This window comes from Thunnus albacares, chromosome 12 (assembly GCF_914725855.1).
Source record: "Thunnus albacares chromosome 12, fThuAlb1.1, whole genome shotgun sequence".
NCBI classification, from domain to species: Eukaryota; Metazoa; Chordata; class Actinopteri; order Scombriformes; family Scombridae; genus Thunnus; species Thunnus albacares.
The window spans coordinates 4,072,910-4,089,262 of NC_058117.1; the positions used below are offsets into that span (position 1 = coordinate 4,072,910).

General features: G+C 39.6%; 1 protein-coding gene across 2 annotated transcripts in view; it reads left to right on the forward strand.

The window, feature by feature from the left end:
- tox (thymocyte selection-associated high mobility group box) overlaps positions 1-13,096 on the forward strand; it is a 47,271-nt gene extending 34,175 nt beyond the window's left edge. Inside the window, exons 5-10 of one of the 2 annotated variants that reach the window (XM_044368875.1) lie at positions 2,324-2,569; positions 4,914-5,150; positions 6,828-6,908; positions 7,041-7,538; positions 10,967-11,127; positions 11,448-13,096. In XM_044368875.1, coding sequence (XP_044224810.1) covers positions 2,324-2,569; positions 4,914-5,150; positions 6,828-6,908; positions 7,041-7,538; positions 10,967-11,127; positions 11,448-11,484 — 1,260 coding nt within the window. In that variant the 3' untranslated portion in view covers positions 11,485-13,096. The remainder of the gene's footprint in view (positions 1-2,323; positions 2,570-4,913; positions 5,151-6,827; positions 6,909-7,040; positions 7,539-10,966; positions 11,128-11,447) is intronic. The other variant, XM_044368876.1, reaches the window with a different exon arrangement.
- The last annotated feature ends 3,257 nt before the right edge of the window (positions 13,097-16,353 follow it).

Genomic DNA, 16,353 nt, shown 5'->3' on the forward strand with positions numbered 1-16,353 from the left:
TATATTAAAATGATGATGAAGCATTTGTATGAGATGCCCTTCACTTTAATGAAATTGTATACTTTTTATATATGGATCAATTCCAGCATGTTGAGATCTTATTCCTTTTTATATAAAGATTTATTCAAATTTCCTTCACTGTCTCCAGAGAGACATTTCTTTTGAAAGACAACAACGCACAATAAAACATGCACGTTTTAGGTGTGATAGTAAAACTGTGGACAACAGTAAACAGCTTTCTGACACATTATTGAGGACTGGGATGCACAGGGAATAAACCAGTGCTTGTATCTATTTGTCTGGAGTGTAGGAAATGGAGTTTAGAATCTCTATTGATGTTTTTTACGCTCACGAGTGGAGATTGATGTTTTAAATGACTTTTGATCCTATCTATTCTGACCTGTATTGCCTGTTGCCACGGTTACTATCAGATTTCATTATTAGTGAAGCCTGGACCGCTGCACACTGTACAAACGCTGTCAAGCAAAGGCACACTCTGTTTCTGAGCCCAGCTAGTTGTGTTACATCAACATGTTACGTAGCTCAGATACTGTTTCACCAGCCCTTCTTTTGAGTGCAATGTAACCTCAGTGTGAGTTATACTCTGAGATACAAACCTGATTGGAAAGCAAACTACGAGCTGTCTCAATGACAGGCAGCATTCATTTATTCATTTGGCCACTTGGGACCAGTGGAATAAACTGTAAATACAACACTGACATCACCTTATATGGTTGTTATGGTGCATGAATGTGTTGGCAAACATTTGTTTAAACTCATTATTTTTCATTTGGAGTCAAGGTCCCACCCAGCCACCTGAATATATGAAATATATAGCAATATACACTCTCCTTTTAAGGCTATTTTGCTTTCTACCAACTCCTAAGGGAATTATCTGCCTCTTCAGCTGCTAAATGCTCAACTATATTTACCTGCTAGTTGCTAAATTTGTCTGTCTGCTGTTTGGTGCTGGGCAAGTAGTGTACAGTGGGTTTATAGGAGCTTTTTTGCTTAAAACAGCTGGTGTAAACGAGGTTCATGAGAGCGGTGAGACAGAACCGTAACAGTCAAACAAAACAATGAGCTGAAAGACACTAAAGCAGTCTGTAGAGCTGAGGACAACTGCAGAGTCAGCTGATAGTTTTCTATGGGTTCAATAATAAAAGCATCAGTAATTTGATCCATTGTTAATATAAAATTATGGATTAGTGCGGCTTTAAATAAGTAGCTAGACAGAGTAAGCAAAGCTTACAGATGTGGAATTTATTTTGGAACATTTTGGTTAAGAGGCTACAATAACACTGAAAGACATATAATATATCCTCTATGTGCTATTGAATGTAGTGGTTACTGTTTTTAATTCCAGGACTACCTTTAATTAATCAACAGTTAGTTTTAGTAATCACGTAAGAATTATTCATTCATGTGCATGTAAAAGTGTCTACTGGATTAAGAAGTCAAAGCAAACAGGCAAACATGACGTGATGTTTTCATTGGTCTACACTTATTGTACAATATTGATAAAATCAGCCTGAGAATGACTGAGGTAAATATTGTACACACAGCCAATTTCAACTTACTGAAAATGACAGGTAGCCCAACCAAGATTTTTAAAGGCGCAGGACATTGCAGTGCTTGTTATGGCGATCAAATCAGCAGAAGTCATGGCAACAACAACAACAATAGCAGAAAACGGAAAATAAAGAACAATGAAGCTAAAAATGGGTCAGATGAGACTGTCAAAGAGAGAATGGTGCTGCTTTGGTGGTTTTATGGGTGTCAGCTCAGCCTTAGCCCGATGCTGTTTCAATGTGACACAACTGATCAAGATGAGTGACAGTTGTTTGACTCAGAACCTGACCAACTGAGGGGTATGACTATATACTGTACATTTCTTGCCAGAGGGCAAAAATGTGAATGTTGTAGCTTTATAGTGGACCAAGAAGAGATGCAAAAGGAAAAAGTTCAGAAAGATTACCAGTTTTATTTAGGATTGCCGCCATTTACCACCTATGTCCAGTTGATATTTCTTCAATAACTTCAATAACTGCAGAATTAATGGGTAGTAGTTTTTTTCTGAAAGTAATAAAACCCCAGGTTGAATAATGGAAAGCTATGCAACAACATAGACTGTACGTACAAGTGGCATAATTTACAGAAAGGAAATTGTCATGCTGACATAAAGGAAACTTGACTGATTGGAATATTCTGCAGATGATATAGTGTGCTGAAAAATGCACACGCCCATCAAGTCATCCAACCCGAAATGAAACCTGATATCTGCCTGAATTTACTGTTATTGTCACTTGTTGTCTTTGCACAGATGCAGCAGATGGTGAACTCTGATTCTCGGTTTACCAGCAGCCAACAGCCAATCGAAGCAGCGCTCGGACCCAGGAGCAAATCAGGCATGAACCAACAAAGTCAGTTGTCCACTATCAACCAATCCCAGCTGGGGCTGAGCGGGACCTCTGTTGCCCATAATTCCCCTTCACCTCCTGCGAGTAAATCCGCTACACCCTCTCCCTCCAGTTCAGCACACGAGGACGACAATGATGACGGACTCAGGGTAAAACACACACACACACACACACACACACACACACACACACACACACACACACACACACAGTACATACACAGACAGAGTATCTCCTGTTTGTATGAGTCACTGAGTCATATCTTGCAGTGCTGTAGCATCTATTTGTGTGTGTACTGTATGTACGTGTGTGTGTGTGTGTAGACAGTGGAGAGTTGTTATGTTAATGTTATGTGTCATAATAGACCCTTTCTCCCTGCATATCAACTAGATGGAAATCAGCTCCCTCACTGTTGGGTGTCTCACACTGAAACAAGCACTCTACACCAAACTGACTGTTCATATTCTGGGGAAATGAAACCATTACAACACTGCTGAATAATATTTACCAACTTCATCATTATCATCAGTTATGTATAGATGTATGAGTGGTAAACAGGTAATACTGCATTCAGGAAATATAAAAATAAAACTGCTTGTATCTTTAAAATACACGCCTACACATCTTAGCAGTGGCTGCTTTTGTGAAGCCATAGACGAGCAAGTGAATCACACTGTATGCAGTATTTACTGTACTCACTTATACAGAGTTGCTAGCCACCACCTGTAATTATTTATTTATTTTTACATTTTTATTTATTTAGTAATTTATTTATTTATTGCCTTTATCAGACAGTGGGCAGTGAAGAGGCAGACAGGAAAGTGACATGCAACAACAGTCCCTGGCTGGAAGCGCCTCACCCAGCTCCTTTCAATCATAGGCTATTTAAAGTGCTTTACATACAGTGAGGAAAATGAATGTATAAGAGAAACAATTTAAGAACACAACGAAGAGGAACATAAAAGAAATAATAAGATAAAAAAAGAATAGACAAACAGTTTCAGTGCAGTTACAGCTAAGTAATAAATTGCCCCAAATGGAAGAAATGAAATAAAAGTGAAAAAGAGAAATAAATGAATCAGAGACCCAGGACTGTGTGAACATGGTTTGGTTTAGAATATATTTTGTGATAAAAGAATATATTTAGGAGATCTAAATGTAAACATTTAACTTTGCAAACATGCTTTATCTGCTGTAAAAAAAAAAAAAAAAAAACAGGTTAGCTTGCCTTGTAACTTAGTAAAATAATGTAAATAAAACTAAAAGCTGTGATTACTGTCACATCAAATTCCTTTGTCAGGACAGCAAACATCTCAAGTGTTTAGAGGTGCAACCAAGACAAAAAAAAAAAGTAAACAAGGGGATCACAAAGGCGCTGGCGCATTCATACACTCAACTGTAAGATCAAATAAATTTAAAAGATATTAATTATATACTGGTTTTACATCTCTCAAATATTTGAGAGGTAGAAATCTGAGTAAAAAATGCAAAATTGTAATCGAGTCATTATGCTACATCTTTATATATACAGTATATATTCTGCTGTAACCTCTTCATTTATCTTACAGACTATGTTATTTTCTGCGCTTAGGTCACATTAGATTAGTCAGTTTTCTCTGTGAAATGACACTAGTGTTAGTGAGAAGTCTTTCATTGCTACTCTGTTTACTTAGCTTTGTGCTGCTTAGCCTAGCTTAGCAGTTAGCTTTGTGCATTCACAGTCAAAGCAGCCTCATTAAAACAATGGCGAGTGATGACTATTCTGCAGTCGCAGACAGGATGTCTACTAGAGAAACGTCTCAGTGAGTTAGCAGTATTTTTTAGGGCTAACATTACTTAAGACGTGATAGGCACTCCAGATAGTGTTAATGATAACACTAGCTGTCTCCACAGTGAAACCTCCTGTTTACATTGAGAGAACAGATAATAGCGTTCACAGCCCAGTCGACCTCACTGTGTTGCTTTTCGTCAGCAGTGAACTTTGCTTTGACCTGGATATCATATTATTAAAGGTCAAAAAATACAAAGTATTATCTATACAACTGTACAAAGACATCATCTTGGCTACCATAGCTTTTTAAGCTCCGATGGCAGACTGAGCCGTGACTCTACATGTATATTATATCTATAAGACATGAGTGGGTGGTGGAAGTAAACTAAACTGACTATCATGACTAATAGATGAAAATAAAGGTGAAATAAGGAGAATGTGCAGGTCTCAGCTATGCAGGACATGGATATAGAAGCAGTGAGTGAAGGGCAAATGGATTTACACCCTGTCCACACTGGACACATTTCAGCCATATTTCATCTGACACAACAGATACACTTCAAATTCAATCAATGCAACTGTTAGTAACGCTTTATTTTACAGGTTTGTACAAAGTACAATGCTTAAGTCCATCCATCTGTCTCTCCATCTATATATTATTGCATGGAGTATACTGCTTCCTTTCCCCATGTCTTGCTCAACTCCCCCTCTCCTCCTCTTAGCAGAGCAGTGGAGCGGAGAAGCGGCCAGCAGCACTGGACATCTCTAAGAAACCCAAAACACCAAAGAAGAAGAAGCGAAAGGACCCCAATGAGCCGGTGAAGCCAGTGTCTGCCTACGCCTTGTTCTTCAGGGACACCCAAGCCAACATCAAGGCCCAGAACCCCAATGCCACCTTCGGGGAGGTGTCAAAGATTGTGGCGTCCATGTGGGACGGCCTGGGAGAGGAGCAGAAACAGGTAGATGCTCCGTCCTTAATGCAGTCTGTCTATGTTCTTTTGTGCTGGTCCGGTATAAATATGAGATTAATGTCTTTGCTACTGCAAATAAAGTTCTCTTACCTTTTTAGATAATAAGTAGGTATCAAGAGAAATCCACAGTTAATGTCATAGCAATTATAGTCAAACTGATAAGGACCGTAACGGATTTCAGCAGATTTTGCGCCAAAACTGATGTGGTGTCAATGTGAAGTGCATTAATAGAAACTGTCAGGTTTCATGCAGATGATCTTGTCTGTTGGGTAAATATGCAAATCTTTCAACACTAATCTCGTAATGATTCATGAATGTTCAAATGTGACAGATAGAAACACAGAATGAGTTTATTGGAAAATATTCATGTTAGACGTTTTAGAAGTATCCGTCTACTGGACGGATTGGCACAACATCTGGTACAGACATTCATCCTCTCTAGAAATTGTATCCAAATACTGATTTTCTCTCAAGTTGAAGCATTTTCAACAGTGCAGATGTGTCTTTGCGTCAATTTGAACCTCCCCAGGCAAATTCATGTCTAAGGCCACATTCAGACCAAATCAGGCAGCTAAAACGCCAGTCCTCCCATTCATTTGAATGGGGGTAGTGCAGTTAGGCTGCAGGGGGTTTTGGCTGCAGCGACCTGGAACGAGAAAGTTGATCCAGAACCAGCTTTTGGAGAAACACAACTCAACGTCACACTTCGGTGGCCAATCGCAGCCAGCAATCAGACTGATCAGAGGTGCACAACCCTGCCATGAGAGAGTACAAAGACGTTACTAGAAGGAGGGGAGGACATTTCTCTTCGTTCGATAACGTTAAAATAAAGTTAGACTTTGCCGACGACTTCCCGACTCATTTTAAAAAAAGAGAGAGAGAGAGAGCCGAGAGCTCCAGCAAGCGAGAGAGAAAGAGAGAGAGCAGCTGTGGTCAAGTGAGCTACACAGTGAATGAAGAGAGGGAGCGCTGGTTGCAAGAAATCCAGTGAATCAGATCAATAAAACGTTATTTCCTGATTGTTTCACAGCAGTTACGTTCTAGAGCACAAACACGCCCACACCCCCACACAACCCTGCAGCGGTGCACCACAAACGCCCGATTTGGTCTGAATACGGCCTAATTGTGTCTCTACATTGACTTTGTATGCAATTACACCGCCTCTAAAATTTGCTGATTCGCTGACTTTTGGCAGTGGCAGTTGGTGAAAGAAAGAAAACCCAGCGGGAGGAAACAACATGTTTGTCCTCTTCAGCAAAACCATAAAGGAAACAAATGTAGCCTGAAAGATATCAGGGAGGGAGAGCAAGTAGCTGTATCATCTTTGTGACAGGAATCAACAGTTTTGTAGGGAAATATCAGCCTCTAACAATGCCTCTGAGACTACTCATCATTACTGCAAAATTGCTACCAAGTGGCATCTCATCTGAATTTAACGAAATTCACATTGAGAGAAGAGTCGCAGCGGGTGATTTGGGAACTGATTATTGTGGTTATGTGTCATGGCAACTCTGTCAGCTGAGGGGAACACTTTGAGCGCTATGACAGTCATAATGGATACATGTGAAGTCATTATGATGATTAAATGCAGTCATAATTTTGAGTGTGTTAAACTGTGGTGAGAGTACACAGGTGTGAAGTGACTTGTTCTTTTTGTGTCTTAAGGTGTACAAGAAGAAGACGGAGACAGCTAAGAAGGAGTATCTGAAACAACTGGCTGCTTACAGGGCCAGTTTGGTCTCACAGGTAACACACACGCACACACACACACACACACACAGATAATTCCAATTATGAGTATGTTACTGGTGTCTTTAAGACATAAACGAGCCAATGTGGAAACCTTTAAACTGACTTCCTCTCCTCTTCTTTCTCCAGAGTTACAATGACCCATGTGAGATGAAGCCCCCCCACTCTTCCTCCTCATCTTCCTCCTCCTCTACCTCAATGTACACACCCAAACCTTCAGTGTACGGCGGCCACCCAGGCCAGCACCCTTCCTCCGGTTCACTCGCCCACCCTCACCCTCTCCCTCCCCCTCAGCACCCAGGCATGTACATGTCATACCCTCACCCGTCACACCCCTCCCATGCCTCAAGCCCCGGCCTCGGCTCCCATCACCTGCCCCCTCCTCACACCCAGATCCACCCCCAGCTCCAGGCTCTGTCCTCCAGAGGGACCGTACCACGGCCCAGTGTCCCCCACCAGGGAGCTCTGTCTCTTGGCAACGTGGCGGCAGCTTCCACCCCTCCTCTCCAGGTCAGCCCTCCTCTCCACAGCCAGGCACACCTGGGAGGGCTGCACAGTCCACACCATCAGCACCAGCAGCTCAGTGGACACTCAATGGGAATGACACACTCACCTGCCATCACACAGGTCAGTTACACACTAGATCTTAGAACTTTACATTCAGTTGATTGGGATTATGCATCGGTCTTCATCTGTTTGTTTACTTGTTTGTTCAAAGATAGTATACAACCAACAATGTGTTATTCTATCTTTCCCAGCTGGGCGCTGTAGTTTTTTTTATCAAACGTTACTCTAACAGGAGGAAATAGTGCATTTGTTGAGGACTATTTTTAGCAGCGGATTAATCCACATGTGGTGTTCTGTCAGCAGGACAGTGTGTGTGGGACTGAGTCAAAATAAACTACACTGTGTGTGTTCATGGTAATGAAGGAACATGTCACCCAGTGCAACAGTGTGGCTCACTGATGTGTTTTTAATCGTTTTTGGACAATAATGGAGCTCTATGACACAGAGGAATAAGATGCATCAGGCTTTGATACACAGAAAATTCACTGTTGGTTTTGGTAATGTCATGGGCTTTGTTGACAATATGAAACATATAGAATATTCAACATCTTATCCTTTGAATACTACTGCAGGAATTTAAAACTTGCCACCAGATGTATTTACCACAGTAGTTGTTGAAGATATTGAAATTGCAGGAGTCCAGCCATCCATGCTCTGCAAAATTAATATAAATAATGTTTTTCAGGCAGAGTAAACAGAAAAATAACATTAAAAGCTTCTAATGAAAGAAAAGAGTTTTGTTTGATGTAATGTATAACAGTAGAACACACATCAATTTTACATGTGATTTTTCATACATTTAACATAGTGTGATATATATATACATATCGCAAATATATTCATATTAATATTGTCCTTCATATTTTTTAATGCCTTTAAGTTTTTATTGATTGCATCAAAGGTGGGGAACATTCATCATGTCATCTGCTGTGTCCTGATTTCATATTACATACTAATAGTTTACAGTATACTATATACTGATCTCTACAGTGTTCTGTTTTTGCAGTTAAAATACAAGAAATCAACTTACTAGTTGTTTTCTAAGATGTTTCTGGAGCTGTCTCATCACCATTTGCAATTTTCTGTTTTCATGTTTTTTTTTGCAGCTGTAAGTAGAGCCTCCATTTCCTTTCTGCATTGCATTATGGGACAGAAGTGTCTATCAGCAACTCACTTTTTGTTTGTACGATACAAAAAGAAGTAAAATTTCTGCATATATTTCACTTATTCATTTATATGTATTATATTTAATATTACTTATAGCACTATTCTACTATTACGTCATACTACAGTGTGGAGTCGGGACACAGCTTTTGTTTCATCTGTAAGTCTTCAATTTGTGTTTTCCTCTGTAGGTCATCAAACCATTTATTACACACACACACACTCAGTCTTCCCATCTCCTCGAGGTAACAGCATCTCAGTGATTTAAAAGCTGCACAGAGGTGGACGGAGACAAATGAATTTATCAGCACAGGAAACACACAAACACACACACACACACACACACACACACACATACACACAGTGGAAATGAGACAGAGATGGAGGGAAAGCAAGCAGCAGCAGCAGCAGTTCCTTGTGAACATCAGAACAGAACTATATTGAATGAAAGTGATCTGAATTCAAATAAATTCATGTTCTGTTCATCCGGATGACGTCCATTAAGGTTCTTCTCCTGCCGTCTTTAATAACAAACTGCAGCAGCTGCTTGTGTTTCAGGGTAGAAAACGGTTGCGAACTTGTTTATTTGAATCATAGAAAAGGAATATCTGGTTAAATTTCTGTCTACTTATCACACACTTAATGCTGTCAATCAATCAGTCAGCCCCCTCTTCCTCTTCCTCTCTCTCTCTCTCTGTCAGTCTGTTAACAGTCTCTCTATTAAATCAGGAGGAAGATGAGTAGCATTGAAAAGATAATAAATATGAATTTGTGTTAAGTCCAGTGTGAGATGATATGATGGTTAAAAAATAGATGGGGGGAAGGATTGCCACTGAGCCTCGCTTTCCATTTTATCCCCCTTTTTATAGTGCACTTTTAAATCCCAGACTCCCATAATCCCCTTTCTCTCTCCTCCATTTTGCATATTTTTAGCAAAAAAAAAAAAAAAGAGAGAAAGAGCAAACAAAAAAAAGAAAAAGTGAAGGAAAAAAAAGGAGAGGACACAGTGACAGAGCTCCAAACTTTTTTTTTTTTTCTGAGTGAAGAGTGAGAAATGATGGGGGAAGGGAGGGAGAGAGAGAGGGAGAGAGAGAGAGAGAGAGAGAGAGAGAGAGAGAGAGAGACAAAAGAGGCAGATGGGGTCTTTGTGAAGGAGTGAAGGAGAAGAATTTGCTCAACAATGGATGAATAGGTGAGGTAGAGGAGGAGAGGGGGAGGCGAGGGGGAGAACCCAACCACCTGCTGTCCTCCTCTTTCTCCTCTTTCACTCACAACACTCAGATTAACTTCCCTTTCAGCCTCACTCGCTCTCTCTGTCTCTCTCTCTGTCTCTGTCTCTCTCTCTCTCTCTCTCTCTCTCTCTCTCTCTCTCTCTCTCTCTCTCTCTCTCTCTCTCTCTCTCTCTCTCTCCCTCTCTCTCTCACACACACACACACACACTCCTGCACCTTGTCACTGCATTCGCTCATTTTCCACTCTTTCCATCTCTCCTCAAGTATCTTACAGTTGGAGCTCCTGCTCACCTCCTTCTCCCTTTCCTCCTCCTCCTCCTCCTCCTCCTCTTGCACCTCTCTTACCTTTTCATCTTCACTCTCCTCCCGCCCTCCTCCTCCTCCTCCTCCTCCCTCCTGGCAGATGATAAAATCAGCAACACACTCAAAACTATGTAATTACTGCTGATGAACCTGCGACTGATCTCTGTCTGCATTTCACTTTAGTTGCTTTCATCATTTCATTCATATCCCTGTTAATCAGAAAGCATTTTCCACAGAAGTGCCAAAGGTTGGTTTGTAAAAAAAAAACCCATCATCTGTCTATAGACTGATGCAAGCTGAAGGGGGAAGTAAACAAGCCGCCATCACTGCGTTGGCATCTCACATTTAAATCTGTTCAATAATGTAATGAAATGTATGTAAAAGACTTCACTTTTAAACCAATAAGAAATATGTTCAGGAGATCCTGCCGAAGCTCTTATATGTTGAACATCTGGGCTGTTTTCTGCTGCTTCAAATTTTTTCCATCTTCAACTTTGAAAACAAAAACAAAAAAGGAATTAAAATCCACCAAATTCCATTAAATTAATTTCACTTTGCTGCCAGAAACATCCATTTTACAAGGACACACAAAGGCATCTGTAATAGCGTCGCTCATGCGGTATCTCACTCAACTGTGTAACAGCAACTGGAATATTATTGCTCTGGATGTTCACAGCTCATGTTAACAGCTGCGCATGTAGATTTCTCTCCCTCCAGCTAAATTGTAATGAAGAATTTATTAATAAGACACTTTTTATTCACTAACTTTTTTTTATTTTTTTATTCCAGGGCTACCCTCTCTCCCTCCAGTCTGACTACCAGCCAATAGGAGGAGGTATGATTAATAGCGGAGCGGTGATGTCATCATCAGTGGACTACCACCAGATGGGGCGACACACGTCCAACCACCACCCTTCTCTGGACTGGAGCACTGATTACCATGGCAACGGGTAGGTATCAGGGTTTGACTGTGACTGGTTTTTGATGGCTAGCTGGACTGTAACTTTAAATATTTGCTTTTTTTGAAATTTGAAATGTCCATACCAAATTTTCAAGTCCCCCAGAATTTTCTTTCTGTTTCTGCCCAGGACACTACTAATAAACAAAACACATTTTTACATGTTAGCATTCTTTTATCTTGGCTTTCTAACACTTAAATCTAATAAAAACAATGTCTGTTGTCGCTTGACAAAGCAGTCAGATGTTGGACAATGATGTGTTTGTGTGTTTTACTGACTTTATTGTCTCTGTTTCCTCTCTCCTCCTTCAGAGGTCTTCAGAGAGACAAACCTCTGTTCCTGAGCTAATCTCAGTACAAAATGACACCAAACATCAACCAAGCCCTTCTACTGCCACACCGTGGAACCTCCAGCCTCACTTCTACATGAGCCCACGCCTGCCTGAGAGAGCCGGCGATTCAAGTGGATTTACAGTGGGCTCAACCAACCAACAAGCCACCCAAACCTGAACCAAACTGCAGTTCAGCACTTCAGACAAAACTCCAAAACACAAATTTAGAACATTTAGTGCTGAGTGCCATGCATTACATAAAGATGGAAGTAAATATCAGGAAAATAATAGGACAGTTCTCTGTCATTGGTACGTCCCTCCTAAGGGACAACAGGACAGTGTTAAAAACAGGGAGATATACTTTTTCTCTGCTCCTGCATGTAGATTGGTTGGACTTGTTTCCGTAATTGGCTGTATTTTTTCTACTGATTACTGCATAGTTACTGCATAAGAAATGCTACAATTTGAATAGTTCCAGTGAGGGGAGGTGGGCAGCTCCTGCGCTGTGAACCATGATGATAGGTGTATATACTACAGGTACCCTCAGAAAGGGATATTCTGTCTAACTGCTAACTTCCTGTCTGCCTGAAAAAAATCTTTATACCTACTCGGAGGTAAAATTTTTGTAAAGATGGTGTTTACGCCAGTTCCAAAAGGCTCTGAAGAGCAAGTGTAAAATACTGTAACGTAATTGTTTGAGCTGTTGATTTAAAGCCAACTGATTTTTTTTTTTTTTTTCCTTTGGCGTCATAGTAGCTGTGTCCTTCTCCAGCCAAAGTCAAAAGAGCACAGCACACAAACAAAAGGTTGATAACCAAATACAACAAAGTTTTACAAATTGTGTCTCCCCCCTGTTTCTTTAATTATATTAACATGAACGTTCAATTTAATGGCCACTTATGCAGTTTGGGCTAAAGTCCCACACTGTCTACAGAGACAGAAAGATGTAATCTGATTCTAAACAGAGTGATTATGACTGAATTCACACTGCTTCATTCAGTTAAAGACAAATAAGAGAAAGAGGTGGAAAGGCACCTGAAGCTGTTTGTTGCCTTTTAACCAGGCGATTAAAGAACTTTCATTGTTCTCTCGCAGTGAAGCTCAGATCTGCAGGGTACAAATCCAATGTATTTTAGTCCTTGAAATGATGAAATGTCAAACAAGTCTTTGTTGAAAAAAAAAAAGAAACAAAAATACTCCTTTGTACGATGACAGCTCCTCCTCCTGGCATATGTCTGTTGATAATATTGATTTTGATCCAAACTGTGTGAGTGAGTGTGTGAAGTGTTAATGAGAAAGCGGAGTGGTTGATTGGGTTGCATGGTCTCTTTTGTCATCTCTATTTCTCTGTGCACAGAGGCTATTTAAGAAACTATAACTGTTGCTGGGTTGGCTGTGTTTTAATGTTGTTTTTTTAATCAAATCAAGTTTTGTTTTCATGTTAATGACGATGATGATGATGAGAGACATATCTCTCTCGCTCTGTATCTCTTTGTATTCATGTGTTTTTTGGCAGATGAAAGGACTCTGGGTAACAACAACCATGAAGATTTTCTTATTTTTAGATTCTAATAATGTGTTTGAGAATAAAGTCAGTGCTGCACTGATGTGCAGTCATTACTCCAAACCCTGCCTCTTTCATGCTGTTTATTTCTAAACCTTTTGTGACAGCTGCTTTAATTAACTGCACATAATAATGTACACCTTTCCACCATTGTGACACAGTAGACTACGCCTTGTGTCTGTATCTTGGCCTTTGCATTTATTTGTAGCTAAGCTCTAATTGCAAAGCAAAGGTCTTTGAAGTCTCTGAAAATATGTATTTTTAAGCTGCGTTAATGTGATCGTCAAAATGCTCAACAAAAATATTTATTACAGTGGTTCTCAACCCTGTTTTAGCAAGCAATGTGGTTCTACTAGAGATGGAAATGTTAGCCGGTTTGGTACGAAAGTACTGCTGCATTGATTAAATTTTGTATTGATCTTCATGGACTCCAGAGGGAGACTTTGGTGATTTGGAATCTGTTAGCAACATTAATATTCCTCAGGATGAACTGTAATCACTTTAGTGATCATCAAGACATTTCATTTAGCACCATCCTCAAGTCAAAATTATGACCAAATACCTGACAAACTAAAGATATTCCAATTAATGTCAGCTGTACTTTGTGTTTAGTGGTAATTATCAAATGTTCTATGCATCTAAGACCTAAACAGCTGCATGCTAACATTGTCATAGTGAGCATGTTAGCATGCTGACCTTTCAGTATCATTTCAGAGCAGGACGATATTTAAATAGCTGCTAGCGTGGCTGTAGACTCTAAAAAGTGATGGCTAAATTTGGTTTAGCCCCAGTTTGTGCCTTGTGTATTATTACATTTGAGTCAAATTTAAGCTTTGTTTTACTGAAAGAAAAAATCTTGATGAAAAAACTAGAAGGTAATTTAACACTAACGCTGTTTTAAAGGTTTTTCTGGAATTCTTAAAAATTCTTAAAAAATATATTTAAAAAAACATCATGTTCATCAGGTGGACACGAGAAGAGACCACTCCCATCAGAATAGAAATGTTTCATTATAGGATAAAAGAGATCATTCAGAACAACTTTGTATTGATTTGCAGTGACTCTTCCGTTTAAGGGGACAAGTGGACCCAAACCATGCCAGCAAAATGCCCCCAAAGTATAACAGAGCCACCAGATCCCCTCACTGTAGGGGTCAAGCATTCAGACCTGTACCGGTTTTTCCTTTAATTTGTCACCCATCTGTATATCGAACATTTGTGATGTGTGTTCAGCTTCTTGTGGACTTCTGCCCCCAAGTGGCAAAAAAAAAACCTGAATAATGCTGCTTTAATATGGATGAGTGATATAGTTGATGTCATAAAAATGGACAATTAACTTTGTGACTCCAATGTGATATTAATACATGAGAGAGACAAACAAGGACTAAATGTGGTCTTACTTTTGAGAAACACTTGCAAAACTAGTGGCACTTTAAACAAAGCATCTTCAAATGTCAAGTAATGAACATCAGTGTCAGGGTTATCTCTCTTTATTCTTAATAATCAAGCCATAAGAGCCATTGTAATGCACTGATGATGTGTTTATGGTTTAAACAACATTCCCTGCACTAATCCTCATCATGATTGTGATTGGTCTGATTGACACTAGCAGGAGTAATGATTACTAATCAATTCAGCTACATCTGGTGCACTGATGTAGAGTACTGACTGACAGAGATGAGGGGATACAAACAGTTTTGACAGTTTGTATAAATCACAAGACAGTTACATACACTTTGCACCAGAAACAAGGCTACAGTAGGTGCGGGGGCAAGTAACAACCATAATGCACACAGAGCCCACCAGGCATTTCCTCTCTTGCATTCAGCATTTGCATTTCACACACATGCCTGGGGATACAGTCACATTAGTGCTAACAACACAAGGTGTTGGTGGTGCAGTTCAGGTGTCAGTGCAGGCTGGTATTTGGTGAGAAATATCAGTTTTATACAAGTTCTTAATTTGTAGATGTGTGTTTTTAACATCACTTGAACATCTTTTTTCCATTCCCTACATCCTACTCTACTTTTTCTGGGTTGATCCATTTCCAACATGGTAATCTTGTGGCGAGTAGTTAACCATAATTCTGAACTGTTTAGGAAAACCTTAAATTCCACAAAATATTAAGGTTTTCAAATTTTCCCAAATGGCAGCTGTATGTATTTGACATTTTGGATGATGATACCAAATGTCAAAAACTGGTTTGATTGTGTTTCATCATCCTTTTAAAAAATAAATTAATCTGTATGTAAAATAAAATCTTTAGGATGTTTACAGAGTCCTTTATCAAGAAGAACATGTATTTCTTCTCATTAATTAAATTTTGTCTCCAAAAAGAGCCCTTCTAATCCCATCCCTGCCTTGAATCCATAGTTTGCTTTTACATTAAAATGCAGGCTGCCTCTCTGTGTCAGCAGGTACACACTGTCCCCCAATGGCAACAAGAGACACTGCACCTAGTTCCAACTCCTTCCTCACTTTAAAGGTACACTCTCCTCAAACACAGTTCACAGTTAAGTTTTAAGACAACATTAAACTGGGATTTTGGGGTTCTGTAGGTCACTTGAAATCCATCTTTTTTCTATTTGTATTCCACACAATACTGACAACTGTTCAAATTTTCCAAAAATTATTATTTAAGAAAACAATCGATGTAATGACCAGAGCCTACACAGCAGGACTTGGACAAACTTGTGCTTATCAATATTTTAATATAACAATGGGGGAAATATGACTAAATGTAATGTGAAAGATGTAGTGACAAAACCGTGGAGACAAAACCAGACTCTGCAATTCCCCTTAGCTCTAATTTCCAGTACCAATAGGCCTCTGTTTTCAGCAAAAAGTTCTGATAACGCCACTGTACACCACCTGTTCGAGCACCAAACAGCAGAAAGACAAAACTAGCAACTAGCTGGTGAACATAGCGGAGCATTTAGCAGCAAAATATTTCCCTCAGAAGTTAGTGGAGACCAAAGCGGGGCTAAAAGGAGAGTGAATATTGGACTTAGATTCATCAGGTGGCTAGAAACACAACTCTAAATGAATTCTATCATTGCTCTCCATCTGCACTGTTTGCTAACATGACATAACAACTTTATAAGGTATATTTCAGTGTTTAGACTTTTACAGAATGTTCCACTGACCCCAAGTGGCTAAGAACTCTATTAATGCAGGTTTAAGGTGTTAACTATAACATTTTATCATCACCTAATCATTTTTAGACAATGGTATGACAATAAAGGAGATCTTGACTAAGACTTAGCAGGCTCAACACTACTTTTTGTACTCGAGTCCAGGGGAATCATGGAATCATCACACAA